Here is a 14,799-nt window from a genome sequence, read left to right on the forward strand (position 1 = left end):
TAGAGTGTTCTTGGGTATGACACTACAAGCTTGGCACACCTGTATTTGGGGAGTTTCTTTGCAGATCCTCTCAAGCTCTGTCAGGTTGGATGGGGAGCGTCACTACACAGCTATTTTCAGGTCTCTCCAGAGATGGCAAACTCCAAGTGTCTGTCACTGTCATGTGCCTTATACTGAGGAGTGGCTTCCGTCTGGCCACTCTACTATAAAGGCCTGATTGGTGGAGTGCTGCAGAGATGGTTGTCCTTCTGGAAGGTTCTCCCATCTCCACAGAGGAACTCTGGAATTCTGTCAGAGTGACCATCAGGTTCTTTGTCACCTGCCTTACCAAGGCCCTTCTACCCCAATTGCTCAGTTTGGCCGGGAGGCCAGCTCTAGGAAGAGTCTTGGTGGTTCCAAACTTCTTCCATTTAAGCATGATGGAGGCCACTGTGTTCTTGGGGATCTTCAATGCTGCAGACATTTTTTGGTACCCTTCCCCAGACCTGTGCCTCGACACAATCCTACAGACAATTTTACCTCATGGCTTAGTTTTTTGCTCAGACAACTGTGGGTCCTTATATAGACGGGTGTGTGCCTTTCCAAATCATGTCCCAATCAATTGAATTTTACCACAGGTGGACTCCAAGTTGTAGAAACATTTTAAAGAATAATTATCAGCTTAATTTCGAGTCTCATAGCAAAGGGTCTGAATATTTATGTAAATAAGGTATTTCTGCTTTTTTATATTTTTTTATATAAAGTTGAAACAAATTCTAAAAACCTGTTTTCACTTTTGTCATTATAGGGTATAAGAGTTGTACAAAGTTGGTCGAATCTTATTCAAACTGGTTTACAGCTGTAATAGCTGCCAAATGACATACGCAATCAAGACATGTTATTTTTGTATTAATTCGGAAATGTTTCTGTAACTTTCTTTCACTTTTAAATGTGTTCCCTTTTTAGATAGCATTTTAAGGCAGTAAAATGTAGACTTTCACTAGACTATAGGCACTGTATTTATAAGTGGACTTTAGAAACACACTAGTCTTAGAATGTATTGTTGACCTAGCTAGTTTCCCATGTTTGCTTCCATTTCCAATGTCCATGTACTCTAGCCTGGTCCTAGATATCACTCTGCTGCATGGCCAGCTCGTGTGGTTGCCATGGTAATAACCATAGGAGTTGGCAAGACAGCACAGACACATCTGGGACCAGGCTAGTACACAGCTCACTCTATACATTTTTTTTTCCATTACATGTTTTCTATCTTTCCTTCGTTCTTCATCATTCTTTTCTCTGACACTTCATCCTTCTCTCCTCCTGTCAGGGGTGAAAAGGGCTGTTAAACATATTAATGAGTTCTTGGCCCCAGCTCTGTGTAACCAGGTAAATACACAGTGTGGTGGAGCAACAGGAGTAAGACAGAGAACACTGAATATGAACTGGTTGATTGAAAGCATGACTTTCAAGTGGGTTTGCCATGATTTGACAAGTAACTAACCTCTGTGGCAGGCATTCACAGACGATCACAGATTTTCTAAATCGTTATTACAGCCATAAAAATATAATGACTAGAAGGGACATTCCTCCAAGTCAAAGTTCCGTGACGGGTGGACCGACCGGCGGCCATATTGTCATCCTATTTCTGTGATTACCCCATGATCCCAATAGTAGATCATTCCTCTTGACGTTTGTTTAACCAGCCTAGTTGCTGCCACCACAGCAGATAATATTAGCGAGATCTAAGGCTTGCTCTGTGATCGCCTAGTAATGCCTGCTGCTCTTGCATGGTCTACTTCTCCCTGGGTCGTGACGCTTTGCTTGTCCCCTCTGCAGGTGTCTCAAAAGCTGTTGATCATATCAATAAAACTATTGCACCTGCGCTTGTACGGCAGGTAGGAACATTCACTGTTTGACTAACATTGACAACGTTGTGCTGGTGTCGAGTCAGTGTTGCATAGAGAGAGCAGCTAAGAACAATCCTGACTGAGTACAATGAAGTCAGAGGGTAAGAGAAGATGCATCACTTCAAGTTCTGTTTATGAGTTGTTGTTTTTTTTACCCCATGGAGTTTGCTAGATACAATATATCCTCTTGGTCTGTTGAATTTCTCTGTAAGATGTTATTACTGTATGTATTCACCACTGTACTCACCTCAGTGACCAGAGCTACAGAGGTCTCAGGTAACCTGGCTAGGTAGCACCTTAAGATGCTGTGTGTAGTGTGTACTAGTGAACCTAAACATCCTTGAAGACAGGTGTTTTGAGCTAACCTGTTTGAACTTTGAACTAACCTTTTTTGTTTGTTTGTTGTCAGTTCCTTCCATCTCTAATGACTGGTGTGTTGTTCTGTGTCTGTCTGTCCTGTTGTTCAGAACGTCAACGTCCTGGAGCAGGAAAAGGTTGACAAGCTGATGTTGGACATGGATGGCACAGAGAACAAGTGTAGGTTACTTCCTTTTGGTTGGTATATGGAATTTTAGCATAGAGTTGAGTGCCATCCAGTGTACTAGGCTTCAATGCAAATACAGACATGTCATGTTACCTTCCTTAGCCCCTATGCAAGCAATAAGAACAGCAGTCTACTTGAATACAGCCCAAATCAACAATTTAGGAAAATGAGAAAAAAGGCGGAAATTGTTTGCTATATGGGCTCTTCACTTTCTGTTCCCCCCCTCAGCTAAGTTTGGTGCCAACGCCATCCTGGGCGTGTCCCTGGCTGTGTGCAAGGCCGGTGCTGCTGAGAAAGGTGTCCCCCTTTACCGTCACATCGCTGACCTCGCTGGCAACCCCAATGTCATCCTCCCCGTCCCTGTAAGTTTATCGTCATCCTTCCAGTCCCCATTAAGTTTGTCGTCATCCTTCCAGTCCCCATTAAGTTTGTCGTCATCCTTCCAGTCTCCATTTTAAGTTTATCGTCATCCTTCCAGTCCCCATTTAGTTTGTCGTCATCCTTCCAGTCCCCATTAAGTTTGTCGTCATCCTTCCAGTCTCCATTTTAAGTTTATCGTCATCCTACCAGTCTCCATTTTAAGTTTATCGTCATCCTACCAGTCTCCATTTTAAGTTTATCGTCATCCTACCAGTCCCCATTTAAGTCTCTGTTTACTAATGTGTGAGTCATCTTTATGTGACCTTGCATCAAGACTGTGTTGTCCTGCTGAGCTAAAGCTGACTTACAGTTGAAGTCGGAAGTTTACATACACTTAGGTTCATTGAAACTCGTTTTTCACGTCTTACCTCTATGTTGGTCTGAAGGTGAAACCCGTCTCGTCTCTCAGGCATAGCTCTCCTCCGTTACAATGTACACATTGCTTTGCTCTTTCTTCAGTCATCTTTGAACACTTTTTCATTTTGTTTGATTTGAAACTTCAGTTCAAACCTCTGTCTCTGTCCAAGGCCTTCAACGTGATCAACGGAGGTTCCCACGCAGGCAACAAGCTGGCCATGCAGGAGTTCATGATCCTCCCTGTAGGAGCCAGCACCTTCAAGGAGGCCATGAGGATCGGAGCCGAGGTCTACCACAACCTGAAGAACGTCATCAAGAAGAAGTACGGCCAGGACGCCACTAACGTGGGAGACGAGGGAGGCTTCGCCCCCAACATCCTGGAGAACAAGGAAGGTGAGAGCCGATGAGCGTCAGTCAGTTAATCAATCAACCCATTAATCAGTCCGGTGTATAGCCCTTTTCTCCAGCAACAGTTGTCACATGACCAGCAGTATGGCACCACTGCAGCGTCACTTCAGTGGAATAATGAGCTGTGATGCTGCTTCCTGACACTTCTGTGTCTTAGCTGAGAGGGAATGTCCTAGAATCCTCTAGTACTTCACCTAAGACTCCTTCGCCCCTCCATCTTCCCCTCCCGTAGAGCTTACATCACCGTGACCCTATGTTGGTGTCGCTCTTTCTATTCATTTGCCCAGGAATGCTACTCCGTAGGCGACAGATGATTTCTAAATGAAGGCCTCAATCCAATACTGAATAATGTACAGACCAGTGTAGCTCTGTTTGTAGCTCAGTATATTTCAATCAGCACATGTGAGCGGAGTTGAGCGGTTGGAAATCCCATGGTGCAGTGCGTTTTCCTCCATGTCTTTCCTAACGCTAATGCTAAAAAATAAACCGTTTCCATAGAAACTCACAGAAAAATCTTCACTTTCGCTCCAAATTCGCTCCATTCATTAAAAATCACAATTTAACCAGCACCCATCTATTTTTGTGACCACCTGGATCTACCATTTGGTATTTAAGTATTGAAACCAAACCATATGGATTTGAATGAAAAGTATTTGAATAAATATGAAAAGGTGAATGTAAGAAGCGCACATCATTTCAAATAGGCTACATGTCATTGTAAACAGCGTACCAACACCCTATATAGTTCAGGAGCCAGACAGGGAGCCTAAGAATGAATGAATAAATATATATAAAGCCAACCAAATCTCCTTATTCATCGTGAGGGAATCTTAACTCTAATTTATCTATGTTCCTCTCAGCTCTGGAGCTGCTGAAGGAAGCCATTGGCAAAGCCGGCTACACCGACAAGATCGTGATCGGCATGGACGTGGCCGCCTCCGAGTTCTACAAGGATGGGAAATACGACCTGGACTTCAAGTCACCTGACGACTCCAGCCGTTACATCACCCCAGACCAGCTGGGAGACCTCTACAAGAGCTTCGTCAAGGATTACCCAGGTGGGTGTTCATGTGTCCCAAATGCCACCCTATTCCCTATATAGTGCACTACTTTAAACCAGAGCCATATTCCCTATATAGTGCACTACTTTAGACCAGAGCCCTATTCCCTATATAGTGCACTACTTTAGACCAGAGCCCTATTCCCTATATAGTGCACTACTTTAGACCAGAGCCCTATTCCCTATATAGTGCACTACTTTAGACCAGAGCCCTATTCCCTATATAGTGGTACTACTATAGACCAGAGCCCTATTCCCTATATAGTACACTACTTTAGACCAGAGCCCTATTCCCTATATAGTACACTACTATAGATCAGAGCCCTATTCCCTAAATAGTACACTACTTTAGACCAGAGCCCTATTCCCTATATAGTACACTACTTTAGACCAGAGCCCTATTCCCTATATAGTGGTACTACTATAGACCAGAGCCCTATTCCCTATATAGTGGTACTACTATAGACCAGAGCCCTATTCCCTATATAGTGGTACTACTATAGACCAGAGCCCTATTCCCTATATAGTGGTACTACTATAGACCAGAGCCCTATTCCCTATATAGTGGTACTACTATAGACCAGAGCCCTATTCCCTATATAGTGGTACTACTATAGACCAGAGCCCTATTCCCTATATAGTGGTACTACTATAGACCAGAGTCCTATTCCCTATATAGTGGTACTACTATAGACCAGAGCCCTATTCCCTATATAGTGGTACTACTATAGACCAGAGCCCTATTCCCTATATAGTGGTACTACTATAGACCAGAGCCCTATTCCCTATATAGTGGTACTACTATAGACCAGAGCCCTATTCCCTATATAGTGGTACTACTATAGACCAGAGTCCTATTCCCTATATAGTGGTACTACTATAGACCAGAGCCCTATTCCCTATATAGTGGTACTACTATAGACCAGAGCCCTATTCCCTATATAGTGGTACTACTATAGACCAGAGCCCTATTCCCTATATAGTGGTACTACTATAGACCAGAGCCCTATTCCCTATATAGTGGTACTACTATAGACCAGAGCCCTATTCCCTATATAGTGGTACTACTATAGACCAGAGCCCTATTCCCTATATAGTGGTACTACTTTTGACCCCCATCACCAAGGGGGATAGGTTGCCTGGGGTCGGCAGTGCCACTACCACTAGATGAAGGATTACCCAGGTCTGATACTAAGAGAAACACTAATCCTCATTATACTGTTAAGACTCCGGTCACAGTCCCAAATGGCACACTATTCCCTATAGGGCACACTACTACCCATAGGGCTCTGGTTAATAGTAGTGCACTATGTAGGGAATAGGGTGCCATTTCTGTTAGGCTGAGTGACTGACTTTCGCCCTCTGTAAGAGGCCAGGGCCTCTGTGGATCTTTAACGAACTGTAATACTCCTCTAGCTAGAGTTAGCCCTGATGTATGGGAGCCGAAGGTAAATCTGGTGAACAATAAATATCTAATTGCAGTCAATTAGGCTTTAAAGTGGCTTATCCCTTCCTCTCCCCAGTAGTGACCTCAACGACGTGCTCTAACAACTAACCCGTTACAACCATCCTCCTCCTGTCTTCTACAGTGGTGTCCATTGAGGATCCCTTCGACCAGGATGACTGGGCGGCATGGTCCAAGTTCACGGCGGAGACCAGCATCCAGGTGGTGGGTGATGATCTGACCGTCACCAATCCCAAGCGCATCGCCAAGGGTGTGGCCGACAAGGCCTGCAACTGCCTGCTGCTCAAGGTCAACCAGATCGGCTCCGTCACAGAGTCCCTGCAGGCGTAAGTACTGGTCCACGCGCAGACAGACAATTCATATATAGTTAGCGACACCACTCGCTCTGTACCACTGGCACCCATTTTGACTTGCTCAGGGAAGTGTTTTTTTTTTCATACAGAATAGAATGTAGTGTACTACCAGATATAATGAATGTTACAGAATGTAGTGTACTACCAGATATAATGAATGTTACAGAATGTAGTGTACTACCAGATATAATGAATGTTACAGAATGTAGTGTACTACCAGATATAATGAATGTTACAGAATGTAGTGTACTACCAGATATAATGAATGTTACAGAATGTAGTGTACTACCAGATATAATGAATGTTACAGAATGTAGTGTACTACCAGATATAATGAATGTTACAGAATGTAGTGTACTACCAGATATAATGAATGTTACAGAATGTAGTGTACTACCAGATATAATGAATGTTACAGAATGTAGTGTACTACCAGATATAATGAATGTTACAGAATGTAGTGTACTACCAGATATAATGCATGTTACAGAATGTAGTGTACCACCAGATATAATGAATGTTACAGAATGTAGTGTACTACCAGATATAATGAATGTTACAGAATGTAGTGTACTACCAGATATAATGAATGTTACAGAATGTAGTGTACTACCAGATATAATGAATGTTACAGAATGTAGTGTACTACCAGATATAATGAATGTTACAGAATGTAGTGTACTACCAGATATAATGAATGTTACAGAATGTAGTGTACTACCAGATATAATGAATGTTACAGAATGTAGTGTACTACCAGATATAATGAATGTTACAGAATGTAGTGTACTACCAGATATAATGAATGTTACAGAATGTAGTGTACTACCAGATATAATGAATGTTACAGAATGTAGTGTACTACCAGATATAATGAATGTTACAGAATGTAGTGTACTACCAGATATAATGAATGTTACAGAATGTAGTGTACTACCAGATATAATGAATGTTACAGAATGTAGTGTACTACCAGATATAATGAATGTTACAGAATGTAGTGTACTACCAGATATAATGCAGGAGAGGAGAACGTAGGTGATGTGTTGTCTTCCTTGACTCCGGGCCTGGTTTTAGTAGGTGATGTGTTGTCTTCCTTGACTCCGGGCCTGGTTTTAGTAGGTGATGTTGTCTTCCTTGACTCCGGGCCTGGTTTTAGTAGGCGACGTGTTGTCTTCCTTGACTCCGGGCCTGGTTTTAGTAGGCGATGTGTTGTCTTCCTTGACTCCGGGCCTGGTTTTAGTAGGCGATGTGTTGTCTTCCTTGACTCCGGGCCTGGTTTTCTAAGGTAGACATTTTACAATACCTTCAAAGAAACGAGTGAAACCACACTACAGTGGCTGTATCTAAGAACTAGATAATGAACCTGCAGTGGTAGCGGTGGTAGCGGCGGTGGTGGCGGTGGTGGCGGTGGTAGCGGTGGTAGCGGTGGTGGCGGTGGTAGCGTAGTGGTGGCGGCAGTAGTGGTGGTGGGCGGTGGTGGCGGTGGTGGCGGTGGTAGCGGTGGTAGCGGTGGTGGCGGTGGTGGCGGTAGTAGTAGTAGTAGTGGTAGTAGTAGTGGTGGTGGTAGTAGTGGTAGTGGTAGTGGTAGTTTTGGTAGTGGTAGTAGTGGTAGTGGTAGTTTTGGTAGTGGTAGTTGTAATGGTGGTAGTTGTAATGGTGCTAGTAGTGGTAGTTGTAATGGTGCTAGTAGTGGTAGTTGTAATGGTGCTAGTAGTGGTAGTTGTAATGGTGCTAGTAGTTGTAATGGTGCTAGTAGTGGTAATGGTGCTAGTAGTGGTAATGGTGCTAGTAGTGGTAATGGTGCTAGTAGTGGTAATGGTGCTAGTAGTGGTAGTGGTAGTTGTAATGGTGCTAGTAGTTGTAATGGTGCTAGTAGTGGTAATGGTGCTAGTAGTGGTAGTTGTAATGGTGGTAATGGTGCTAGTAGTGGTAATGGTGCTAGTAGTGGTAATGGTGCTAGTAGTGGTAGTGGTAGTTGTAATGGTGCTAGTAGTGGTAATGGTGCTAGTAGTGGTAATGGTGCTAGTAGTGGTAATGGTGCTAGTAGTGGTAATGGTGCTAGTAGTGGTAATGGTGCTAGTAGTGGTAGTGGTAATGGTGCTAGTAGTGGTAATGGTGCTAGTAGTGGTAGTGGTAGTGGTAATGGTGCTAGTAGTGGTAGTGGTAGTGGTAATGGTGTAGTAGTGGTAATGGTGCTAGTAGTGGTAATGGTGCTAGTAGTGGTAATGGTAATGGTGCTAGTAGTGGTAGTGGTAGTGGTAATGGTGCTAGTAATGGTAATGGTGCTAGTAGTGGTAGTGGTAGTGGTAGTGGTAATGGTGCTAGTAGTGGTAGTGGTAGTGGTAATGGTGCTAGTAGTGGTAATGGTGCTAGTAGTGGTAATGGTGCTAGTAGTGGTAATGGTGCTAGTAGTGGTAATGGTGCTAGTAGTGGTAATGGTGCTAGTAGTGGTAGTAGTGGTAATGGTGCTAGTAGTAATGGTGCTAGTAATGGTGCTAGTAGTGGTAGTGGTAGTTGTAATGGTGCTAGTAGTGGTAATGGTGCTAGTAGTGGTAGTAGTGGTGCTAGTAGTGGGTAATGGTGCTAGTAGTGGTAATGGTGCTAGTAGTGGTAAGTAGTGGTAATGGTGGTAATGGTGCTAGTAGTGGTAATGGTGCTAGTAGTGGTAATGGTGCTAGTAGTGGTAATGGTGCTAGTAGTGGTAATGGTGCTAGTAGTGGTAATGGTGCTAGTAGTGGTAGTGGTAATGGTGCTAGTAGTGGTAGTGGTAATGGTGCTAGTAGTGGTAGTGGTAATGGTGCTAGTAGTGGTAGTGGTAATGGTGCTAGTAGTGGTAGTGGTGCTAGTAGTGGTTGTTGTAATTGGTGCTAGTAGTGGTAGTTGTAATTGGTGCTAGTAGTGGTACTTGTAATTGGTGCTAGTAGTGGTACTTGTAATTGGTGCTAGTAGTAGTGGTTGTAATTGGTGCTAGTAGTAGTGGTGGTAGTTGTAGTATTTGTGGTGGTGGTAGTGGTGAGCTCTAGCAGCAGCAGTAGTTGTTTCTTTATCCAAAGATTGGAATTTGATTCATCATCACAAGCATCTTTATACAAGACAGACATTGATCCTGTACCTGTTTCCTGTGTAGCTGCAAGATGGCCCAGACAAACGGCTGGGGAGTGATGGTCAGCCATCGCTCTGGAGAGACAGAGGACACCTTCATTGCTGACCTGGTTGTCGGTCTCTGCACTGGACAGGTAGGCTACACCTCTTTTTAAGATCAATACATAGATATTACTACTGGTGTGGCCTGGAAACCACAGCGTTGTTGGCTCAAACCTCTGCAGACAGACATTTGTTCTGTCCTTTAGTGATATTCTATTACATTCAATGCAACTGCAAGCTCCCTCACAAGTTGTTCAGCGTCGGTTTTTTCTCAGTTTTGCCCTTAGCTACAGCGAGTGTACCGATAACTTGGTATGCTGTGTTCCAGTGAACGAAAGTAACTGATAAGCTGTGTTCCCATCTCCAGATCAAGACCGGTGCTCCATGCAGGTCTGAGCGTCTGGCTAAGTACAACCAGCTGCTCAGGTGAGGAAAACTACCATATCATATGTTCATTAGATATATCTCCATGACTTAAACGAGCTAGACTTGGCCCAAATATCACTCATCTCAATATACAATTATCAAGGATAGTACAATTATCAAGGTTAGTACAATTATCAAGGATAGTACTCGGTTGTTTTATGACTTCCTCTTTCAGCCGTTAAAATGGTGCAAGTGTTGAAACCTCAAACTGACTGTTTGACTTCCTGTCCATAGGATTGAGGAGGAGCTTGGAGACAAGGCTGTTTTCGCTGGCAAAAACTTCAGGCACCCAATCTAAGGAGGTTTTCTATCCTTGGGGCCTTCTTGATTTCATCCTGCATACATACAGTGCCCCCCCCACACACACACACATAAAAGCCACACTAGGTCGCTCTCCCTGCCCTGTCTGGAGGACATGAAACCTAAGGTCCAAGTGTGTCCAGGAAACCCTAATCTAACTCTCACTGCAGTACACTAACCCATCTTCTATGATTTGGCTCCTCAGTAGTGTCTGTCCTTTATTTGTGTTAGTGTAACGTTGTCGTGTGAAGACGAGAGGTTTTTTTGTTTGGCTTCTTGTGAGTTGTAGTGATTCTTGGTAGCCTCCTACTGAGTACTATTATTCTAGTGAAGAGCTACTTTTAAGTTTAGCACTGTGCTGTTATTGAGACGAGTATTGTATGTGCAATGTGTTGCCTCTGAAGAGAGGTTCCTGGTGTTGCTACTGTAAACGTTGGCAGAATTACAAGAAATAAACAATCTCCTATGAAACGGACCAGAGATGTCATTCGGTGTCCCTGTGTGCTTTCTTGTCACGAGAAAATGTATCTTAACTATTTTATATTGGCAATCCTGACATTTACTGCCATCAACCCACATTTTATTAGCCTCGTAATTACCAGGCTGATTATAGAGAAACAGGATCACATGACTTCTGGATGATTGTACAAGGTTCATGTTTAATATCCTTTTCAATGATTATTTACAAACTTCAGTGACGTGTCTTGGATGAAGTCTTGAGACCTACAGTTTGAAGTCAGAAGTTTACATACACGTAGGTGGAAGTCATTAACTTGTTTTTCAAACCACTCCACAAATTTATTGTTAACAAACTATAGTTTTGTCGGTTAGGACATCTACTTTGTGCATGACACAAGTAATTTTTCCAACAGTTGTTTACAGACAGATTATTTCACTTATAACTCACTGAATTCCAGTGGATCAGAAGTTAACATACACTAAGTTGACTGTGCCTTTAAACAGCTTGGAAAATTCCTGAAACTGATGTCATGGCTTTAGAAGCTTCTGATAGGCTAATTGACATCATTTGAGTCAATTGGAGGTGTACCTGTAGATGTATTTCAAGGCCTACCTTCAAACTCAGTGCCTCTTTGCTTGACATGAGAAAATCAAAAGAAATCAGCAAAGACCTCTCAACATTTATAGACCTTCACAAGTCTGGTTCATCCCTGGGAGCAATTTCCAAATGCCTGAAGGTACAACGTTCATCTGTACAAACAATAGTATGCAAGTATAAACACCATGGGACCATGCAGCCGTCATAACGCTCAGGAAGGAGACGTGTTCTGTCTCCTAGAGATGAATGTACTTTGGTTTGAAAAGTGCAAATCAATCCCAGAACAACAGCAAAGGACCTTGTGAAGATGCTGGAGGAAACAGGTACAAAAGTATTTATATCCACAGTAAAACAAGTCCTATATCGACATAACCTGAAAGGCCGCTCAGCAAGGAAGAAGCCACTGCTCCAAAACCGCCATAAAAAAAGCCAGACTACGGTTTGCCACTGCACATGGGGACAAAGATTGTACTTTTTGGAGAAATGTCCTCTGGTCTGATGAAACAAAAATAGAACTGTTTGGCCATAGTGACCATTGTTATGTTTGGAGGAAAAAGGGGGAGGCTTGCAAGCCAAAAAACACCATCCCAACAAGGAAGCATGGGAGTGGCAGCATCATATTGTGGGGCTGCTTTGATGCAGGAGGGACTGGTGCACTTCACAAAATAGATGGCAGCATGAGGTAGGAAAATGATGTGGATATATTGAAGCAACATCTCAAGACATCAGTTAAAAGTTAAATCTCAAGACATCAGTTAAAAGTTCAAAGTTCAAGCTTGGTCACAAATTGGTCTTCCAAATGGACAATGACCCCAAGCATACTTCCAAAGTTGTAGCAAAATGGCTTCAAGACAATAAAGTCAAGGTATTGGAGTGGCCATCACAATGCCCTGACCTCAATCTTTTAGAACATTTGTGGGCAGAACTGAAAAAGCTTGTGTGAGCAAGGTGGCTTACAAACCTGACTCAGTTACACCAGCTCTGTCAGGAGGAATGGGCCAAAATTCACCCAACTTATTGTGGGAAGGTTGTGGAAGGCTACCCGAAATGTTTGACTCAAGTTAAACAATTTAAAGGCAATGCTACCAAATACTAAATGAGTGTATGTAAACTTTTAACACCCTGGGAATGTGATGAAAGAAATAAAAACTGAAATAAATCATTCTCTCTACTATTATTCTGACATTTCACATTCTTAAAATAAAGTGGTGGTCCTAAATGACCGAAGACAGGGAATCTTTACTTGGATTAAATGTCAGGAATTGTGAAAAACTGAGTTTAAATGTATTTGGCTATGGTGTATGTAAACTTCTGACTTCAACTGTATATGAACTCCTGCTCATAAACGGCCCTAGCGGTTTCAATGTTGTGATGTAATTGGAACTGCCAGTGAGAGTCAGTAACATGAGCCGGCGCCGAGAGGGACAGGGACGCCATTTCTGGACGTAACAGGATCCATCAGGGCAGAGATGCCTCTCTTGAAGGGCCTGTGAGTTCCAGACCTAGGTTCAACTATTATTTGAAAGATCTAATATTATATATGTGCTTGATTGAGCTTGCCTGGTACAATGGAATCAATGGAATAGGGCCAAAAAATTGCCAACCCCGCCTATCTGGCCCTCCAGACAGGCTAAAGCAAACGCTCAATGTATTTGAAAGATTTAAAATACTATTTGAACCCAGCTCTGACATTTTATGCTGTAGGCCTACTGTCACATCTACTCCCGCTCCCCCTCTCCAGCGCTCGACATCGCTAGTCTATTAACCACCGGACCTGGCAACCCATCATTACACACACCTGGCAACCCTTATTACATGCACCTGGCAACTCTCATTACGCACATCTGGCAACCCTCATTACGCACACCTGGCAACCCTCATTACGCACACCTGGCAACCCTCATTACACCTTCTGGCAACCCTCACGATACACACCTGGCAACCCTCATTACACCACCTGGCAACCCTCACGACACACACCTGGCAACCCTCATTACACCACCTGGCAACCCTCATTAAACACACCTGGCAACCATCATTTCACACACCAAGCAACCCTCCTTACGGACAACTGGTAACCCTCATTACACTACTTGGCAGCCCTCATTACACTACCTGGCAACACTCATTACGCACATGTGGCAACCCTCATTACTCACACCTGGCAACCCTCATTACACACACCTGGCAACCCTCATTACACACACCTGGACTCCATCACCACCCTGATTATCTAGCATCACTCTTCAGGCAGTATTGGTTCTGTTTCCTTGTCAGACGTTTCTCTTGTTTTTAATTCGTTCATTATTATAAAACTACCTGCTTCCTGACTCCCTACGTCAACGTTGCACCTACTTGCCAAGGTAGATGTTCAATCAGCAGTTTTTACAGTACATGGCTGCTGGCCCAGCTGAATCCGCCATTGAGGTTGGCGGTTCATTCCTTTGGGGAACTTTAAGGAATTACCTGGCACCATTGTTTAGCTGTCTACAGTTAATTATCCTTCTAGGTTATGGGCACAAGACACACACAGTCAACACGGTAATTCTGTATTTTAGAAACTGCAGACATTCATAGATGCTATTCATCTGTATTATTAAGCAATGATGTAATGCAATACTGTGAAAATACATCAAGTATACTGTACATATCAACCATAAAGATACTAGTATGTGTTATACTTCCAATATATACAGTGCCTTCGGGAAGTATACAGACCTTTCTCCACATTTTGTTACGTTACAGCCTTATTCTAAAATGGATTAAGTTATTTTTCCTCCCTCATCAATCTACACACAATACCCCATGACGACAAAGCAAAAACAGTTATTTTTAACAAGTATTCAGACCGTTTGCTCTGAGACTGAAAATTGAGCTCAGGTGCATCCTGTTTCCATTGATCAATCTTGAGATGTTTCGACAACTTGATTGGAGTCCACCTGTGGTAAATTCTATTGATTGGACATGATTTGGAAAGGGATACACCTGTCTATATAAGGTCTCACAGTTGACGGTGCATGTCAGAGCAAAAACCAAGCCATGATGTCGAAGGAATTGTCCGTAGAGCTCCAAGACAGGATTGTGTCAAGGCACAGATCTGGGGAAGGGTACCAAAAAATATCTGCATCATTGAAGGTCCCCAAGAACACAGTGACCTCCATCATTCTTAAATGGAAGAAGTTTGGAACCACCAAGACTCTTCCTAGAACTGGCCACCCAGCTAAACTGAGCAATCAGGGGACAAGGGCCTTGGTCAGGGAGGTGACCAAGATCCTGATGGTCACTCTTACATAGCTCTAGAGTTCCTCTGTGGAGATGGAAGAACCTTCCAGAAGTACAACCATCTCTGCAGCACTCCACCAATCAGGCCTTT

At 43.2% G+C, this 14,799-nt stretch overlaps 1 protein-coding gene across 2 annotated transcripts in view; it reads left to right on the forward strand.

Annotated features, from left to right (window-relative positions):
• LOC112216434 (alpha-enolase-like) overlaps window positions 1-10,856 on the forward strand; it is a 30,816-nt gene extending 19,960 nt beyond the window's left edge. Inside the window, exons 4-12 of one of the 2 annotated variants that reach the window (XM_042299789.1) lie at window positions 1,310-1,368; window positions 2,357-2,426; window positions 2,662-2,795; window positions 3,381-3,603; window positions 4,479-4,676; window positions 6,268-6,469; window positions 9,627-9,735; window positions 10,011-10,069; window positions 10,304-10,856. In XM_042299789.1, coding sequence (XP_042155723.1) covers window positions 1,310-1,368; window positions 2,357-2,426; window positions 2,662-2,795; window positions 3,381-3,603; window positions 4,479-4,676; window positions 6,268-6,469; window positions 9,627-9,735; window positions 10,011-10,069; window positions 10,304-10,367 — 1,118 coding nt within the window. In that variant the 3' untranslated portion in view covers window positions 10,368-10,856. Of the gene's footprint in view, window positions 1-1,309; window positions 1,369-1,818; window positions 1,878-2,356; window positions 2,427-2,661; window positions 2,796-3,380; window positions 3,604-4,478; window positions 4,677-6,267; window positions 6,470-9,626; window positions 9,736-10,010; window positions 10,070-10,303 lie in introns of both variants that reach the window. The other variant, XM_042299788.1, reaches the window with a different exon arrangement.
• Window positions 10,857-14,799: the final 3,943 nt, after the last annotated feature.

This window comes from Oncorhynchus tshawytscha, linkage group LG16, assembly GCF_018296145.1.
Source record: "Oncorhynchus tshawytscha isolate Ot180627B linkage group LG16, Otsh_v2.0, whole genome shotgun sequence".
Taxonomy (NCBI): domain Eukaryota; kingdom Metazoa; phylum Chordata; class Actinopteri; order Salmoniformes; family Salmonidae; genus Oncorhynchus; species Oncorhynchus tshawytscha.